Source organism: Schistocerca cancellata, chromosome 2 (assembly GCF_023864275.1).
Source record: "Schistocerca cancellata isolate TAMUIC-IGC-003103 chromosome 2, iqSchCanc2.1, whole genome shotgun sequence".
In the NCBI taxonomy this organism is placed as follows: Eukaryota; Metazoa; Arthropoda; class Insecta; order Orthoptera; family Acrididae; genus Schistocerca; species Schistocerca cancellata.
The window spans coordinates 660,275,841-660,292,792 of record NC_064627.1 but is presented as its reverse complement, the minus strand read 5'-3'; the positions used below and the strand labels follow the sequence as shown (position 1 = coordinate 660,292,792).

Sequence of the window (16,952 nt, the reverse complement as noted above, 5' to 3'; positions counted from 1 at the left end):
ACTCCAATGCACGTTCCTCAAAAGTCCTCCATAAACAAATCGCCCACAATAGGTGACAACGGGCTTCCCATTGCAACTCCATCAGTCTGTTCGTAGTACTGACCATTGAATAAAAAGTAAGTGGAAGTCAGCACATGTCGAAACAAATTTGTTAATTCGACACCAAACTTAACCTCAATTAGACTTATAATGAAGAAGTTATCTTAGAATTTCCATACTGATTTCCGATGTAGCTGCTTGTAGCTTTATCAAAGAAATATCACAGCCTGGTGTCCATTGAGACTGAAACACGCCAGTGCATTCATGTCTCCCTTATTGCCCCAGTGGTAGCTAGGACAGATAACTCTCAATGTAAATGCAATATTATTTGCAATTTCTGAGTAAAATGACCTTCATGGGCTCAAAACTATACGTTTATAAACTGATGTCACTCCTTGAGTGAAAATCACTCATATTTCTCAATGGAAATGACACGAAAATATCTATTGAATTTAGTAGGATAATTCTGTGCTGCCAGGAAGTAACTCTACACTCACAGAGATTCCAAAAAATTCTGTGTTGTTGCCAAGTTTGTTATGCTACCAGCAGGAAGAATGCATTTCTGCAGCTGATTGGATTTTTGAGAGGGCACGGAAGTTAGTACAGCTTGATGCTCAAAGACTTAGCTGCTGAGGGTCAGAATATCAAAATTATAGGCCAATGAGTTTTATTCCCCATTTCAGTAACTAGGTTTACAAACTGGAGTGTAGTTACTGATAATACTCAGATGCACCAACTGCAAATTAAACATCATAAATCAATATCAAAATTATTTTTGTGTTTCTGTTTTAAGTGACTGAAAACTCATCCACAAGATGCAATTCACCTCTTGGATCACCTCCAGTTATTATAGTGTAAAAATTATGAGTACACTACATATATTTTGACCATTATAGATATATAAAAGTTTTTTTTAAGAATTATGCCATTGACACTGTCCCCAAAATGAAGGAATGCAATTGAAAAGGGTAAAACATAGCACTGATTGCAAAATGTGAGCATCCACAGAGATACTTCATAAGCTACGAAGAATGTGAAAGTTCCAAATCAAGAAAGTCTGTTGTATAGTCTTTGTGGGGCATCCACAACGGTTGTAAAATCCTTTATTTTGGATAAAATTTTACACATGACTCAGGTTTCAGGATGTAAATTCCATCTTCAGGCAGAACAAAAAATGAAGTAAACTCTATAAAATTAACATTAACAGGTTCCATACAAATATGAATATCAGGTCCTGCCTAGATTGCATAACAGAAAATCATACTAGTCATATAAAAAAAATCCAATAAATTTGTCAAGTAGCAAGTGAGATCGTGTGCAGGTGAGGCATGAAAATGTTCTTTGAGCTAGCCAGTACTACACTGTATAAACAGGGTCTAAAAAAAAAAAAACAATGAATGAATCAACAAAATAAACACTCATTGCCAGACTGAAGTAACCTAGGAACCAACTATGAATGGCCAGACACATGGCATTGGCTTAAGAATGAAATATTAAGGCATAAATACTGCAGAATGCCAATTTGTGAACCTCCAAAGTAGCTTACTATATAAGTGTCCCACCTGCCACATGCCATGGATATCCAACAAGACTTGTCAATAGACTGCCGCTTGAACCACAATGTGGCATCTCAGGACACACATGTCATAGGGTGGCCATCCCCAGAACTAATGCACGAAATGTAACCTCTAAGATTGGGGGATGAGATGTTATAGATGCAAATAACACAAAGATGGCCAAATCTGACCACCTACTATAGTGGAGACTGCTGCAGACATTGTAGATAGCTAATGAGTTTCTCAGTGAGGCTAGTGTCTGGATGTTGCAACTTGCACTTCCTGATTTTTAACTCTTCCAAAATGTTAAGGACCAGTCCTTTTTACTGTATGTGCGAGATTTCTAAGTCATTCTTAATGTTATGGAGTCTGTGCATATTGCGAACCAAAAGCAGTGCCAAAGTTGACTTACAATTACGAGTGGCACCATGTTCTCTGAAAATATCATCATTATGATGGCCAACAACATGCTCTTCATGCTGGCCCCGAAGGTGCTCATTATTTTTAGGTACAAAAAAGATGGGAATAACACAGACAGATCTCAAACTTCTCCTTAGTTTATTGGATATGGGGCAGAAGTAAGGGATTCTACAATAACACTTACAGCATACCATAGTCCAAGGGCAAAAAAATTATGATACTATACAATTAGAAATGCCTTTTTTCTGTTTCTGCCAACACAGTTTTTGGTTTTTATGAATACACAATTCTATTATGAAACTGTGGCACTGTGTAATTTATTAACTGGGTTTCTTTATGCATCTACTCCAACCTCCACATTGCCATACTTTAACTTTTTTTCAGGAGAGCACAACAACTAAGACCATTTCAAACTTCAAAGTGCCTAATATCTTACTAACTCGTGTCAATTTAGGCATGCTTGTGTTACAGGTTCAATTTATTTGTACTGGTGCAGTGCATATTTTAACACTGTTTTTCAGTTACTTTCTTGAACATAACAGAAATCATAAGAGAGAAGTTAATCTCAAAAATATATTCTCACAGATTGTCTAAAACAGTTTGACAATGCTCACCTAGTCGACAAATTCCACACCTAGTTGATAGATGCCACCAAGCCAGGTTTGAAATTCATTTTCATCCAGAAAGTAATTTTCTTATGGCTGTTTGACAAGGAGTGGAAAAGGTAAACATCCAAATCAGAAGAATATGTGTGTGAGGAGTGCCTTCCCAAACAAACTCCTGGACAGTTCTGTTTGTAAAATCAGCAGAGTAAATGGGGGCAGTTATCATGCAACAGCAACACTTGATACAGATTTGCTGGCCATTTTTCTTATACTGTGACTGAAAGATTTCTCAGTTATTGCCAAAAAATGCCAGCTGTGATGGACACATCCCTGCCAAGTAGTTTGTAGTGCACAACACCCTTTTTGTGCCACCAGGTGCAAAATATTATCTGGTTACACAGCCCGTTGCTCAAGGAAATGTCTTTCATTACATTTCAGCCATTAACTTCTTCTTGACAAATTATCATAAAGGCATCACAATTTGTCAATAATAATAATATTGCATAGAAATGTTCAATGTTGTTGTTTTTTAGTTAGAGCATGCACTTCTCTTTCGCCCAACTTCTGGACCTTGCCTATTGAATTCAAGTGTCACACAAAGGTTAAATGGTTACAGTTCATTACACATGTCAACTATAAGGACTTCCTGAATACGTAAAATCATTCATATCAAAATGATCTATCTTGAAACAAGAAAATCCTATTCTGATGTGATCTGCCCAATACCACTCACCCCATGCACGAAACAAATGTTTCAAGCTGTCTCTGCTGCCTTCATTCCTCTGTTAAGTCCAAAGGGAACAATATGCCACAAATGTTACACCACTTTCCACTTTTAACTATTCTATAATGCTTAAACAATACTTAGTAGATTCAAGTATGCAAAATCAAATATATAACTGCAAGATAAATACTAGAACTTCAGAGAAACATAAATGCGTGTGTTCCTGCATTTTTTTTCACTTGGCTCATCAAATTTACGAGGGCTATCCACAAAGTACATTACGTTTTGGAATTAAAAATAAATAAAGTATTGGAATTTTTTAAAATTATATACAGATGAAAGCCACACTTAAATACTACTTTTCTACATAGTTGCCATTTAAATTAAGGCACTTATCATAGCGATGGACGAGCTTGGAAATTCCTTCGTCGTAAAATTTGGCCGTCTGCGCCTTCAACCACGTGGTTACCTCTTTTGGGACAGAAAAGGTGTGATTTTTGTGGATTTCCTGGAAGGAGGCACTACAATAAACTCTCAAAGGTATTGCCAAACTCTGCACAACCTCAGAAGAGCAATACAAAACAAGCGCAGGGGAAAGTTGGGCTCAAAGATCTTGCTGATTCACGACAACGCCCAGGCCCACATGGCAAATGCCACTCGTGAAGTTCTCGAATCTTTTAAGTGGGAGTTGTTACCTCATCCACCATACAGTCCCGACCTGGCACCGAGCGACTTCTGCTTATTCCTAGCAATGAAGAAGTGGTTGGCTATGCAGCGTTTTGATGACGATGCACAGCTTCAAGAAGGGGTAACCACGTGGTTGAAGGCGCAGGCGGCCGAATTTTACGATGAAGGAATTTCCAAGCTCATCCATCGCTACGATAAGTGCCTTAATTTAAATGGCAACTATGTAGAAAAGTAGTATTTAAGTGTGGCTTTCATCTGTATATAATAAAAAAAAATTCCAATACTTTATTTATTTTTAATTCCAAAACGTAATGTACTTTGTGGATAGCCCTCGTATTTCACACAGAACATCAAACTGACACAATAAACAATTTTGTGCTGGCCAATGTGACAGCAGAAACTTATCCAAGGTTCATTTGTCACGATCACCTGGGCAGATGCCTGATGGCATCAGGCAGCCAGTGGTAGGTGGCTGGTGACGACTATATGGAAAAAATGTTTCTGGTAGTTACTGGTGAGTAAAAAAGTGAAGCAAAATATCCATGAAGATCCACCAGGCTTACTTTCAGTAGACAGCCAAAAAGCAGTTTTAAGAAATAAAGGATAGGGTGAACTTTAACTCGTAAATTAGTGTCTACATAGTGCAACACTTACCACGAGCAGATACGGCACCACAATGTCTCGAGTGGATGACAAAACTGATTGATTGATTGATTGATTGATTTTAACAGGGAAGCTAAAACAGCTTGGGTCTGACCCGCCACTGCCTGCACCGAAACTAGGTTTATTGTGTGGTATCACTCGCTGTGTACCTAGTAAAGCCAACCAGTGCCCTTAAATAGTGCAAGGAGTCCCTCTACCAAGACGACAAAATTACCTCCGTGAACTTCCACATCCTACCATGCTGTCAGATTATGCAGACAGCTAACAAAATAAGTTAAGGAAATATTATTTAACCAGTTTATGAGGTAAATGCCCCTTCTTATGTAATATTTTGCACTTAAAATTGGAAAATTTGTTTTACTGTTCTTTCACTTGAATAACTTTGTATGATGTTCAATAACATTAATAAAAAATATGACTGTTTTATTTTTATTTCTAGATACAGTGACAGACAACAGGAAGAATAGGAAACTTCACACTAAGTGATAGTGAAAAATTGTATACAGTTTTTCCCAACTGCTTCACAGCAAGCTATATGATCATTTATCAGTAATTTTAAACATATTTGAAAGAATGAACTACGGTTTCTCATACTATGATTTCACATACCAGTAACTGACCAACACCACATTACATTGTTACTCACCCGTTGTTGGCTTATGACCGAAAATACCACAACAACATGCTGGAATTCGAATGGAACCACCAATGTCTGTGCCTATACCCAATGGAGAAGCAGCTGCAGCAATGAGACTTGCCTGTTAGAAATACAAAAAAAGTGTCAAGAAATTATTCATAAACATATTTATGGATTCTTCCGTTGCTTTTTGATAGAACATTTCCACTTTCTAATAACAAAATGTAACCCACAAAGAAAACACTGCTGTTGTACAACCAACAATTAGTGTCCAGTGCAACTGTTCACAACAAATACCAAAAAAAATGTAATTTTGTAATAACGTGTATTCTAAATAATTATAATTGTTGTCATACATGCTACTGACAAACCATAACATGTGATTTATTATGATAAAGAACAGTTTTACAGAACAAGAAGTCAAAAGATCTGTTTGACAATTCCAAAGACAATATATCACAACTGAAGACCTTATGTAAGTGCGTGGTATCTTAATCCAGAATGTTTGGTTCGTAAGAACACAAGCTCCTTGTAAACAATAGCCAGTAGTTATCTGAAGATGACCTAATAAGCCAAAAACTACTTCATACAAATAAAAATCAGTAGAACATAAAAATCACCAAAGTGTTATTCAACCCTCAATATTCATACGCAGTTTATGCACTATTATTACACAGGGTGTTACAAAAAGGTACAGCCAAACTTTCAGGAAACATTCCTCACACACAAAGAAAGAAAATATGTTATGTGGACATGTGTCCGGAAACGCTTACTTTCCATGTTAGAGCTCATTTTATTACTTCTCTTCAAATCACATTAATCATGGAATGGAAACACACAGCAACAGAACGTACCAGCGTGACTTCAAACACTTTGTTACAGGAAATGTTCAAAATGTCCTCCATTAGCGAGGATACATGCATCCACCCTGATGCGCTGATGCAGCCCTGGAGAATGGTGTATTGTATCATAGTCGTCCACAATACGAGAACGAAGAGTCTCTACATCTGGTACTGGGGTTGCGTAGACAAGAGTTTTCAAATGCTCCCATAAATGAAAGTCAAGAGGGTTGAGGTCAGTAGAGCATGGAGGCCATGGAATTGGTCCACCTCTACCAATCCATCGGTCACCGAATCTGTTGTTGAGAAGCGTACGAACACTTCGACTGAAATGTGCAGGAGCTCTATCATGCATGAACCACATGTTGTGTCGTACTTGTAAAAGCACATGTTCTAGCAGTACAGGTAGAGTATCCCGTATGAAATCATGATAACGTGTTCCATTGAGTGTAGGTGGAAGAACATGGGGCCCAATCAAGACATCACCAACAATGCCTGCCCAAACGTTCACAGAAAATCTGTGCTGATGATCTGATTGCACAATTGCGTGTGGATTCTCGTCAGCCCACACATGTTGATTGTGAAAATTTACAATTTGATCAAGTTGGAATGAAGCCTCATCCATAAAGAGAGCATTTGCACTGAAATGAGGATTGACACATTGTTGGATGAACCATTCGCAGAAGTGTACCCGTGGAGGCCAATCAGCTGCTGATAGTGCCTGCACATGCTATACATGGTACGGAAACAACTGGTTCTCCCGTAGCACTCTCCATAGAGTGACGTGGTCAACGTTACCTTGTACAGCAGCAACTTCTCTGACGCTGACATTAGGGTTATCGTCAACTGCACGAAGAATTGCCTCATCCACTGCAGGTGTCCTCGTCATTCTAGGTCTTCCCCAGTCTCGAGTCATAGGCTGGAATGTTCCATGCTCCCTAAGACGCCGATCAATTGCTTTGAACGTCTTCCTGTCGGGACACCTTCGTTCTGGAAATCTGCCTCGATACAAACGTACCGCGCCACGGCTATTGCCCCGTGCTAATTCATACATCAAATGGGCATCTGCCAACTCCACATTTGTAATCATTGCACTGACTGCAAAACCACGTTCGTGATGAACACTAACCTGTTGATGGTATGTACGGATGTGCTTGATGCTAGTACTGTAGAGCAATGAGTCGCATGTCAACACAAGCACTGAAGTCAACATTACCTTCCTGCAATTGGGCCAACTGGTGGTGAATCGAGGAAGTACAGTACATACTGACGAAACTAAAATGAGTTCTAACATGGAAATTAAGCATTTCCAGACACATGTCCACATAACATCTATTCTTTATTTGTGTGCGAGGAATGTTTCCTGAAAGTTTGGCCATACCTTTTTGTAACACCCTGTATAATGATAAATTATCAATATATTATCAAAAATATTTCCTTCCCACTGCAAAAAATACCACACACTCACTACAGATTGGCACCACAGTAACATGAACCGAAACAAGAAGAAAGTGTCTAGTAAACCTGAGGTCTAAAATACATACGTTACAAGCTATGAGCACATGTTCAGCAGAAGAGATATGGTTCACTGCGGCAAAGATGAACAAGTACTCGTAGCTCTTAAGGTATGCATTTCAGAGCCTGTTTTGCTGGGCATAAAGTTAAGAATTGGTGGGTCTCATTCACTACAAGAAAAATTACAGAAATTCATCAAAGAATGCTGAAAAAAGTGTAGTTTTATTTTAACATTCTGCTGAAATGATGTCCACTCAAATGAGATTTGCAAATTCACCAAGAACAATTTTTGTCAAATTCTTGTACTTATAGTCAGTCATTTAATTAACTTGTTAGCTCTGCCAATAAATAGAATGGCCTGAATATTTATTTATAACCACCTGCAACACAAAACAACCAAGTAACCCTAAGAGACAAGTAGAAAAGTGAGAATGATTTTTTTCCCTTTTGTGCATTATATTATGCTTATGTTGGTGAAAATGTTCCATGTATCACACAAATTGGGTATACATAAACCAATGTCACATAGATATCTGCCTGATGACAGTCCCACAATAAAGGCAAGCAGGTAACTGACACCAACAGTTAATATTCAATAGAAAAAATATGTAGGTAATAATTTTGCTTTTGTTTGCAAAAACCTTCCAAAGAAGTTTACAAACTACTGTATTGCTGCAGATATATCATGAAAATGTTCTTCCACATGCTGTTTGTTAAGAATTGAACAATGACCTTTATTATAATGGATCACATTCACCAGTCACAACAGTGAACATGATCATGAACAACACAGCACTTTCCTCTATAACAGTAAAGATCACAGAGTACTGATGGGTACACCACAGATATACTGGATATTTAGCATGGCATTAAATTTCCAAATTTCTGTGCACAATGAGTGAGAAGACTCTTCATACATAAACAAAAGATGTAGAAAGCTACAAATGAATATTGAGGTATGGCCAAGCCAAAGCCAATTTTACAATTAATGTTGACATTTGCTTTGTATGAGGCTGTCAAAACAAACAATGCAAGAAAGAGAATGAGCATACAGTTTAAAAAGGTTAAAACAAAATGCAGTACTTTCAGTATCTGAAAAATAATTCAGCTCAATGTGACACATTACTCTGTTACTCAGAATGAATCAATTTGCCTAGACAAATGACAAATTTATCTGAATATTAGTTATTCTGTAAATTTGCCTCATCTACTTTTGTTTTTCTGAGATGCTCTACCTTCTGTATGGGTCTATGGAATGAACATTGTATCTAATGTAATCGAAATACCTTTATGACACATCATAACTTACAAACATAAATTATCAACATATCTGAAAGTGCCCAACATTAATTCTGCTTTACAGCAAAATGCAGTTATCAATTTGTTTTTTACTGTGCTGCGGGGTTTCTCATCCATATAACATTTACATTCTGAAGGGATAACTGCAACCACTTAGCAAGAATAAAAAAAATAATGTGCAATAGTATGACACAAAATGTCCGCACACTGCATAAGTGGAAGTCTGGCGTCTTTCTGTATGTCCCCAATTTTTCATTCAGTCTAGTCAACAGCTTTCCTGTGTTGTTGAAAACAAAAGGCAAAAAAAATCTACATATCACACAGTATTGCATGCAATAATGCATTATTTCATTTGGAGCTACAGGAGATGATATTCAGACACAAAGGGAACAGTAGCAAAAATGTCTCCCCCCCCCACACACCCACACACACCCCCACACACACACACACACCCCCACACCCACACCCACACCCACACCCACACACACACACACACACACACACACACACACACACACACACACACACACAGAGAGAGAGAGAGAGAGAGAGAGAGAGAGAGAGAGAGAGAGAGAGAGAGATATCCTTCCATGTATTACCTCACCGCCAGATGATCCACCAACACTTCTTCTCGTATCGTATGGGTTTTTGGTTTGTCCAATAACATTGTTACGAGTTTCAGACCATAAGTTTAATTCAGGCACATTTGTAACTGCCACTAATATTGCACCAGCATTTTTCATCAGTGCTACTACATCAGCATCTTCAGTTGCCTTCACATCACTGCGAGATACTATGCCCATTGTATGCAACAACCCTAAAAGGAAAGATGTTTCTTGGTATATTTAAAAAGATTTAATATAACAGCACATGCTACAGGACTGACATACATAATATAATAAAAACAATAAACTCTCTTAAGAAAACGCAAGAATCTGCAATTTTTACAATTACATAACTCAGGTAATATGCAGAATAAGCGCATTATGAAGTCTGAATCCACAGAGTTGACAAGTAAGATGACCAATGAACCCTTCAGTGCAGATGCACACTGAGCTGAAATTCTGATGGAAATCGGTGAGATGCCATGAGTAATGAGGCCAATGGGCAGGGCACTACATCAGTAATGTGTGGAATAAGTTGAAAATTTGAGTCCGACAGGAGACTTGATAGGGTAGTCCATGCTGTTGTGGTGACCACTGGGTCCTGTTGGCATAATGGTCAGCACATCCACCTACCTTTTTTTATAGAAAGCAGGAGACCAGAGTTTGAATTCCAGCCCGGCACAAATTTTCAGCTTGCCCCACTGATATAAATCAATGCTCACTGGCGTCTAATGTCTTTAATTCTTTGTGTCTTGATTCATAGTGGCTGCAGGATAAAAATGGTGCCCGTTCTTTTGGACATGTCCAAAATCTTCTATAATTGTCACGGTTAATACCTCAATGCAGTGTGAGAGTGATGAGGATGATGAGGCAGACACTGTACCAATAATGAGTCACACCGATGGCTATGCTAAATGTGAGGCTGCCATGCGTTATGTGGAACAACAACCAGTGGCAAAACCAACTGACACCCTGCTCTTCAGATGGTGGTGTGGTACTACCACGAGGGAAAGTTGTAGCTTCACCAAACAAAAGACACTCCACCATTATTTCATGAAGTAAACTCTTACCAGACTTAAGGTAAAACCTTTATTCTGCCAATGTAAATGTTTACGTGAAAACTTTGTTTTAATAAAGTTCATATTTTGACACCTGGATTCTTTTCAACATTTCTTTTTCAGACATAAATTTCAATAGTCTGAGTTTTCAATAGTTTGAGGTGGCCTTGGTGCCATTTATTTTGAACTATCATGACTCTACTGTAGTTATACGAAAGTGAAACACTAAACAATGTCAAAAATTAAGACTATTGCTACACATAACATATGAATGTAAAAAGAAGTATATTATACTGATGGCCAAATATCTAACTGCAACATGCAACAGCTTTTCCATATAATCAAGTGAGATATTCACTCAAATGTATATTAAGTGCAAACAGAGTAGAATGGATTCTTTTTTTTTTTTTTTTGTTAATATGATACATTATAGTGAATGATACTTAGTAAACACAGCAGTAGTTTATAATATTTCCTTTTTTCTGCTAAAGTATTCCTTGATTTACTCCAGATCCCTCAACGTCATCCTTCCTAGTGGCATACATACACTCCTGGAAATGGAAAAAAGAACACATTGACACCGGTGTGTCAGACCCACCATACTTGCTCCGGACACTGCGAGAGGGCTGTACAAGCAATGATCACACGCACCGCACAGAGGACACACCAGGAACCACGGTGTTGGCCGTCGAATGGCGCTAGCTGCGCAGCATTTGTGCACCGCTGCCGTCAGTGTCAGCCAGTTTGCCGTGCCATACGGAGCTCCATCGCAGTCTTTAACACTGGTAGCATGCCGCGACAGCGTGGACGTGAACCGTATGTGCAGTTGACGGACTTTGAGCGAGGGCGTATAGTGGGCATGCGGGAGGCTGGGTGGACGTACCGCCGAATTGCTCAACACGTGGGGCGTGAGGTCTCCACAGTACATCGATGTTGTCGCCAGTGGTCGGCGGAAGGTGCACGTGCCCGTCGACCTGGGACCGGACCGCAGCGACGCACGGATGCACGCCAAGACCGTAGGATCCTACGCAGTGCCGTAGGCGACCGCACCGCCACTTCCCAGCAAATTAGGGACACTGTTGCTCCTGGGGTATCGGCGAGGACCATTCGCAACCGTCTCCATGAAGCTGGGCTACGGTCCCGCACACCGTTGGGCCGTCTTCCGCTCACGCTCCAACATCGTGCAGCCTGCCTCCAGTGGTGTCGCGACAGGTGTGAATGGAGGGACGAATGGAGACGTGTCGTCTTCAGCGATGAGAGTCGCTTCTGCCTTGGTGGCAATGATGGTCGTATGCGTGTTTGGCGCCGTGCAGGTGAGCGCCACAATCAGGACTGCATACGACCGAGGCACACAGGGCCAACACCCGGCATCATGGTGTGGGGAGCAATCTCCTACACTGGCCGTACACCACTGATGATCGTCGAGGGGACACTGAATAGTGCACGGTACATCCAAACCGTCATCGAACCCATCGTTCTACCATTCCTAGACCGGCAAGGGAACTTGCTGTTCCAACAGGACAATCCACGTCCGCATGTATCCCGTGCCACCCAACATGCTCTAGAAGGTGTAAGTCAACTACCCTGGCCAGCAAGATCTCCGGATCTGTCCCCCATTGAGCATGTTTGGGACTGGATGAAGCGTTGTCTCACGCGGTCTGCACGTCCAGCACGAACGCTGGTCCAACTGAGGCGCCAGGTGGAAATGGCATGGCAAGCCGTTCCACAGGACTACATCCAGCATCTCTACGATCGTCTCCATGGGAGAATAGCAGCCTGCATTGCTGCGAAAGGTGGATATACACTGTACTAGTGCCGACATTGTGCATGCTCTGTTGCCTGTGTCTATGTGCCTGTGGTTCTGTCAGTGTGATCATGTGATGTATCTGACCCCAGGAATGTGTCAATAAAGTTTCCCCTTCCTGGGACAATGAATTCACGGTGTTCTTATTTCAATTTCCAGGAGTGTAGAATACGATAAATGAACAAACAAATAGTGCTTTCTACACAAGAAATTATATTAACTGGATGATACCAAGTTTGTGTGTAATGTTATATATGATATTGCCTTTGGATGGTTCCCAAAGCCACTGTTTGGTGCACTGTGTGGCTTATTTTTACTTTTAATTATTGATAAAATTATTTAATTGGATAGATAAAAGTGGAGCTGTGTGTGTTCTGCTGCCACTTGGTGAGTAGATCTCTGCCCAAACTCTTTGCCTTTAAATATGTCTGCTTGTGTCTGTATATGTGTGGATGGATATTTCTTTGTGTGGCGCGCGCGCGAGTGTATACCTGTCCTTTTTTCCCCCTAAGGTAAGTCTTTCCGCTCCCGGGATTGGAATGACTCCTTACCCTCTCCCTTAAAACCCACATCCTTTCGTCTTTCCCTCTCCTTCCCTCTTTCCTGACGAAGCAACCGTTGGTTGCGAAAGCTTGAAATTTTGTGTGTGTGTTTGTGTTTTTTTATTGTGTCTATCTACCAGCACTTTCCCGTTAGGTAAGTCATGGAATCTTTGTTTTTAATATATTTTTCCCATGTGGAATGTTTCTTTCTATTTTATTCATACAATTAAATAATTTTATTTTTACTTTTGTATTTGGAGACAACCTGACTCCAAATACCATTCACAAAGGAAAGGGCCACCTACCAATAATTGACCACTTGAATAAGATGCTGCAATGAGTTTGAAATAATGACAAAGCTAAGCTATGCAATGTTCTATATTTTTAATCATTTTGTGCTAAGGTCATCAAATTTCATTAACACAAAATGAATTAGCATTATTTTGAAGTGACCTAGCATTCAACAGCCACCAAACTGCTTCAGAGTTCTTATGACCATTAATTCATATTTATTAACAGTAGTTATTGAACTTCTATAATTTGTTTTCTTACTGTGTTTTTGCAAAATTAAAAACACATATTCAAAACAAACTGCATTTACACCTCTGTTGTTTGGTGTAATATTTACTTAATCCAGTACTGATCTTCCTCACAGTGTGGAGGATACAAAAAGCCCCACTTCTCCCAGACTGCAGTGCCTTTTCTATTCCATTTCTTCCCATCTTTGTTGGACTAACTCATCTATTTTTGCCTTCTATCATGATCTGCTTCATTACCTTTGGTAGGTGAACTTTTGACATTTGCTGTGTATGTCGAAATAACTTTGGCTGTTGTTATTTGATAGACTGCTCCACATGCTTTATATATTTTCCACTCAAAAAGCTGTGTTTTGTACCCTGTTCCCATAGTTTATTTTGTATTTTCTGAAGATCTCTCTCTCCTGCTACCTCGATATCACTTTTTGTTTAATTATTCACTATTCTGGATTCACAGCAATAGGTCAATGTCTGTACACAGTTAACTTTATCAATTTCAGTATCTCTTGCTCATCTGAGTAAGTTAACAGACAGCATGCTGCTGTGACTTTTTCCCTAATTTCTTCCCCCACCTACAGTGATGACAGAGACAAACCCGTTCAAGAGGCTTACATTAAATTGTTATGTCATTTAGCAATGCACTAGAACTCAATCTTAAAAATTTGGAGTCACGAGAGTAAACAGCAAAGCTGTGAATATAAACACCTGCCTCTCCGACAGACTGCTTCAGTGACCACAGCACTGTACACGGCACCAGTAAGAGAAGCCAAAGTCACCATACATCAAACATAGAGTTCCAACAACAAACAAAAAGAGAATAGCTAAGTAAATCTAGCACGTCTCATATGATACACAATGGTTAGCTTCACACAGAGTGTATTGGCTGTTAGTACATTGCGCAGCTGGCTTTATACCCTGGTCTCTGGTTGAAAATGTTGCTAATGCAGCTGATTTTTGTGCCTCCTTGCGGCACCCCTAGATCACTGTAGCTCGCAGATGTTAATAGTATCAACTGTATTCTGCAGCTGCAATACAAAATGTTGGCCTTTTTTCCCTTTTGTTTGTAATAATTGTTTTTGCTTTTTAATTTTTACCTCCAGTCCTTTCTTCTTCAACAATTCCATCCAGTTGCTGGATGCTCTGTCATAGATTTTGCTTACTAGATGTTACTATTACAAAGTCATCGACAAAGGCCAAGCTGGTCAACTCAACCAGATTTCATCCAGTAATTTCCAATGGTAAGGTTTTTTTAAAATTAATATTTATCCATAACTTAGCACTATTTTCGTTCATCAATTTTTCTTTCTAACAATATGCAGAAGCAATACAGGAAATTTTACCATAGATCTCAACTCCTACTTTGAAACTGGTACTGATGATGTTTCTTTTAATGCCTTACACAGGAGACTCAAGAAATTGAGGCTCCTGATAGGCAACTGAAAGTAAGAAATTTTGTACCAAGGATGGAGGCATGGTTGTCAGTGTCTTCATAAATATCAGGCTAAACAAAAACTGAGAAATCTGTTGTTGTTATGGTTTTCAGTGCAAATACTGATTTGAAGCAGTTATCTACACTAGTCTATCCTGTGTAAGCCTCTGACAACCATGCCTCCATCCTTGCTACTCTCCCTGTTTTCCTTTTCCTGTTGCTTCATAACCTGGGTTGTGAGTAACTGAATCCACTTTCCCTTCTTCCCTTTCTTTCCCCTCTCTCCTCCCTGATGAAGGAACAAAGTTCCGAAATCTAGGAACGTAAATTTTCGGTTCTGTTTTTTGTGTATCTATCAGCTGTACTGAGCTGAGGTAAGTACTGGCCAGCCCGTCTATCTCTTTGTTAGTATTTGTTTCACATCTTTACATGAGATTTTCCATTAATCATTTCTATCCCAGCATTATTCCCAAGAAAAACATATGTCATGCTGGTTGATAGATAATAGAACCCTGTTCATCCAGAATGTGACTCCTGTGTCTTAATCACTGCACTGCATTGTCACTTCCTGCAGAATATTGTAATTATGTCATACACTATTTAATGGAAAGGATGGTTACTAATCACCATACAGCGAATATGCTGAGTTGCAGGTATGCACAATAAAAAACATTGTCAGAAAGAGAGCTATCACACACACACACACACACACACACACACACACACACACACACACACACACACCACTGTGTGCACATGCCAGTGCAAATCATACACATATGACCACAGTCTCTTGCTGCTGAAACTCCACCAACAAAAGAATTCCAATAAATCACATAACGACCAATTAAACCTTGCAGAACAAAGAACACTTGTCTTCATAAATATAAGGCTAAACAAAAACTGAGAAATCTGTTGTTATGGTTTTCAGTGCAAATACTGATTTGAAGCAGTTATCTACACTAGTCTATCCTATGTAAGCCTCTTCATCTCTGAATAACTCCTGAAATCTACAGCCATCTGAATCTGCTTACTGTTTTTATGCCAGGGTCTCCATCGAAAACTTTTACCCCTCACTCAACCCTCCATTACCTATGGGTTGGAAAGTCACACCAATACACAAGAATGGAAATAAAAGTAATCTACTGAATTGCAGACCCATATCACTGATGGCGATTTGCAGTAGGGTTTGGAACATGTACTGTATTTGAACACTACAATTACCTCGAAGAAAGCCATCTACTGACACAGTCAGCAAGGATTTAGGAAACATCATTCTTGTGAAACACAATTAGCTCTTTATTCACATGAAGTAATGCTATCAACAGGGGATCTCAAATTGATTCCCTATTTCTAGATTTCCAGAAGGCATTTGAAAATGCTCCTCACATACAACTTCTAATCAAACTGCATGCCTTCGGAATATTGTCTCAGTTGTGAGACCAGTTTTGTGATATCCTTTTAGAAAGGTCACATTTTTTAGAAACTGATGGAAAGTTGTAGAGTAAAGAGATGTAATATCAGCATTCCCCAAGGAAATATTATAGGCCCTCTGGTGTTTCTAATCTATATAAATAATTTAGGACACAATCTGAGCTGCTCTCTTAGATTGTTTGCTGATGATGCTGTCACTCACTGTGTAGTAAAGTCATCAGAAGATCAAAACCAATTGCATCATGGCTTAGACAAGCTATCTGTATGGTGTGAAAAGTGCCATTTGATCCTAAACAATAAAGAGTATGAGGTCATCCACATGAGTACTAAAAAGAATCTGTTACATTTCGGTTGTATGAAAAATCACAGAAACTCAACTAAATACATACAACTATAACTGTAGATAACTTATGGATTGATCACACAGCAAATGTTTTGAGAAAGGTGGTCCAAAGACTGTTTCACTGCCAGAACACTTAGAAAATGTGACAGATCTACAAAATGAACTGCCAACACTACACTTGTCCATCCTTTTCTGAAGTATTGCTCTGTGGTATGAT

At 39.3% G+C, this 16,952-nt stretch overlaps 1 protein-coding gene across 1 annotated transcript in view; it reads right to left on the bottom strand.

Moving 5' to 3' along the window:
• The window catches only part of LOC126162351 (fatty-acid amide hydrolase 2), a 99,414-nt gene that overhangs the window by 28,033 nt on the left and 54,429 nt on the right, over nucleotides 1-16,952 (bottom strand). The window contains exons 4-5 of the mRNA XM_049918803.1: nucleotides 9,584-9,801; nucleotides 5,341-5,452 (exon numbers count right to left, since the gene is read on the bottom strand). Coding sequence (XP_049774760.1) covers nucleotides 5,341-5,452; nucleotides 9,584-9,801 — 330 coding nt within the window. The remainder of the gene's footprint in view (nucleotides 1-5,340; nucleotides 5,453-9,583; nucleotides 9,802-16,952) is intronic.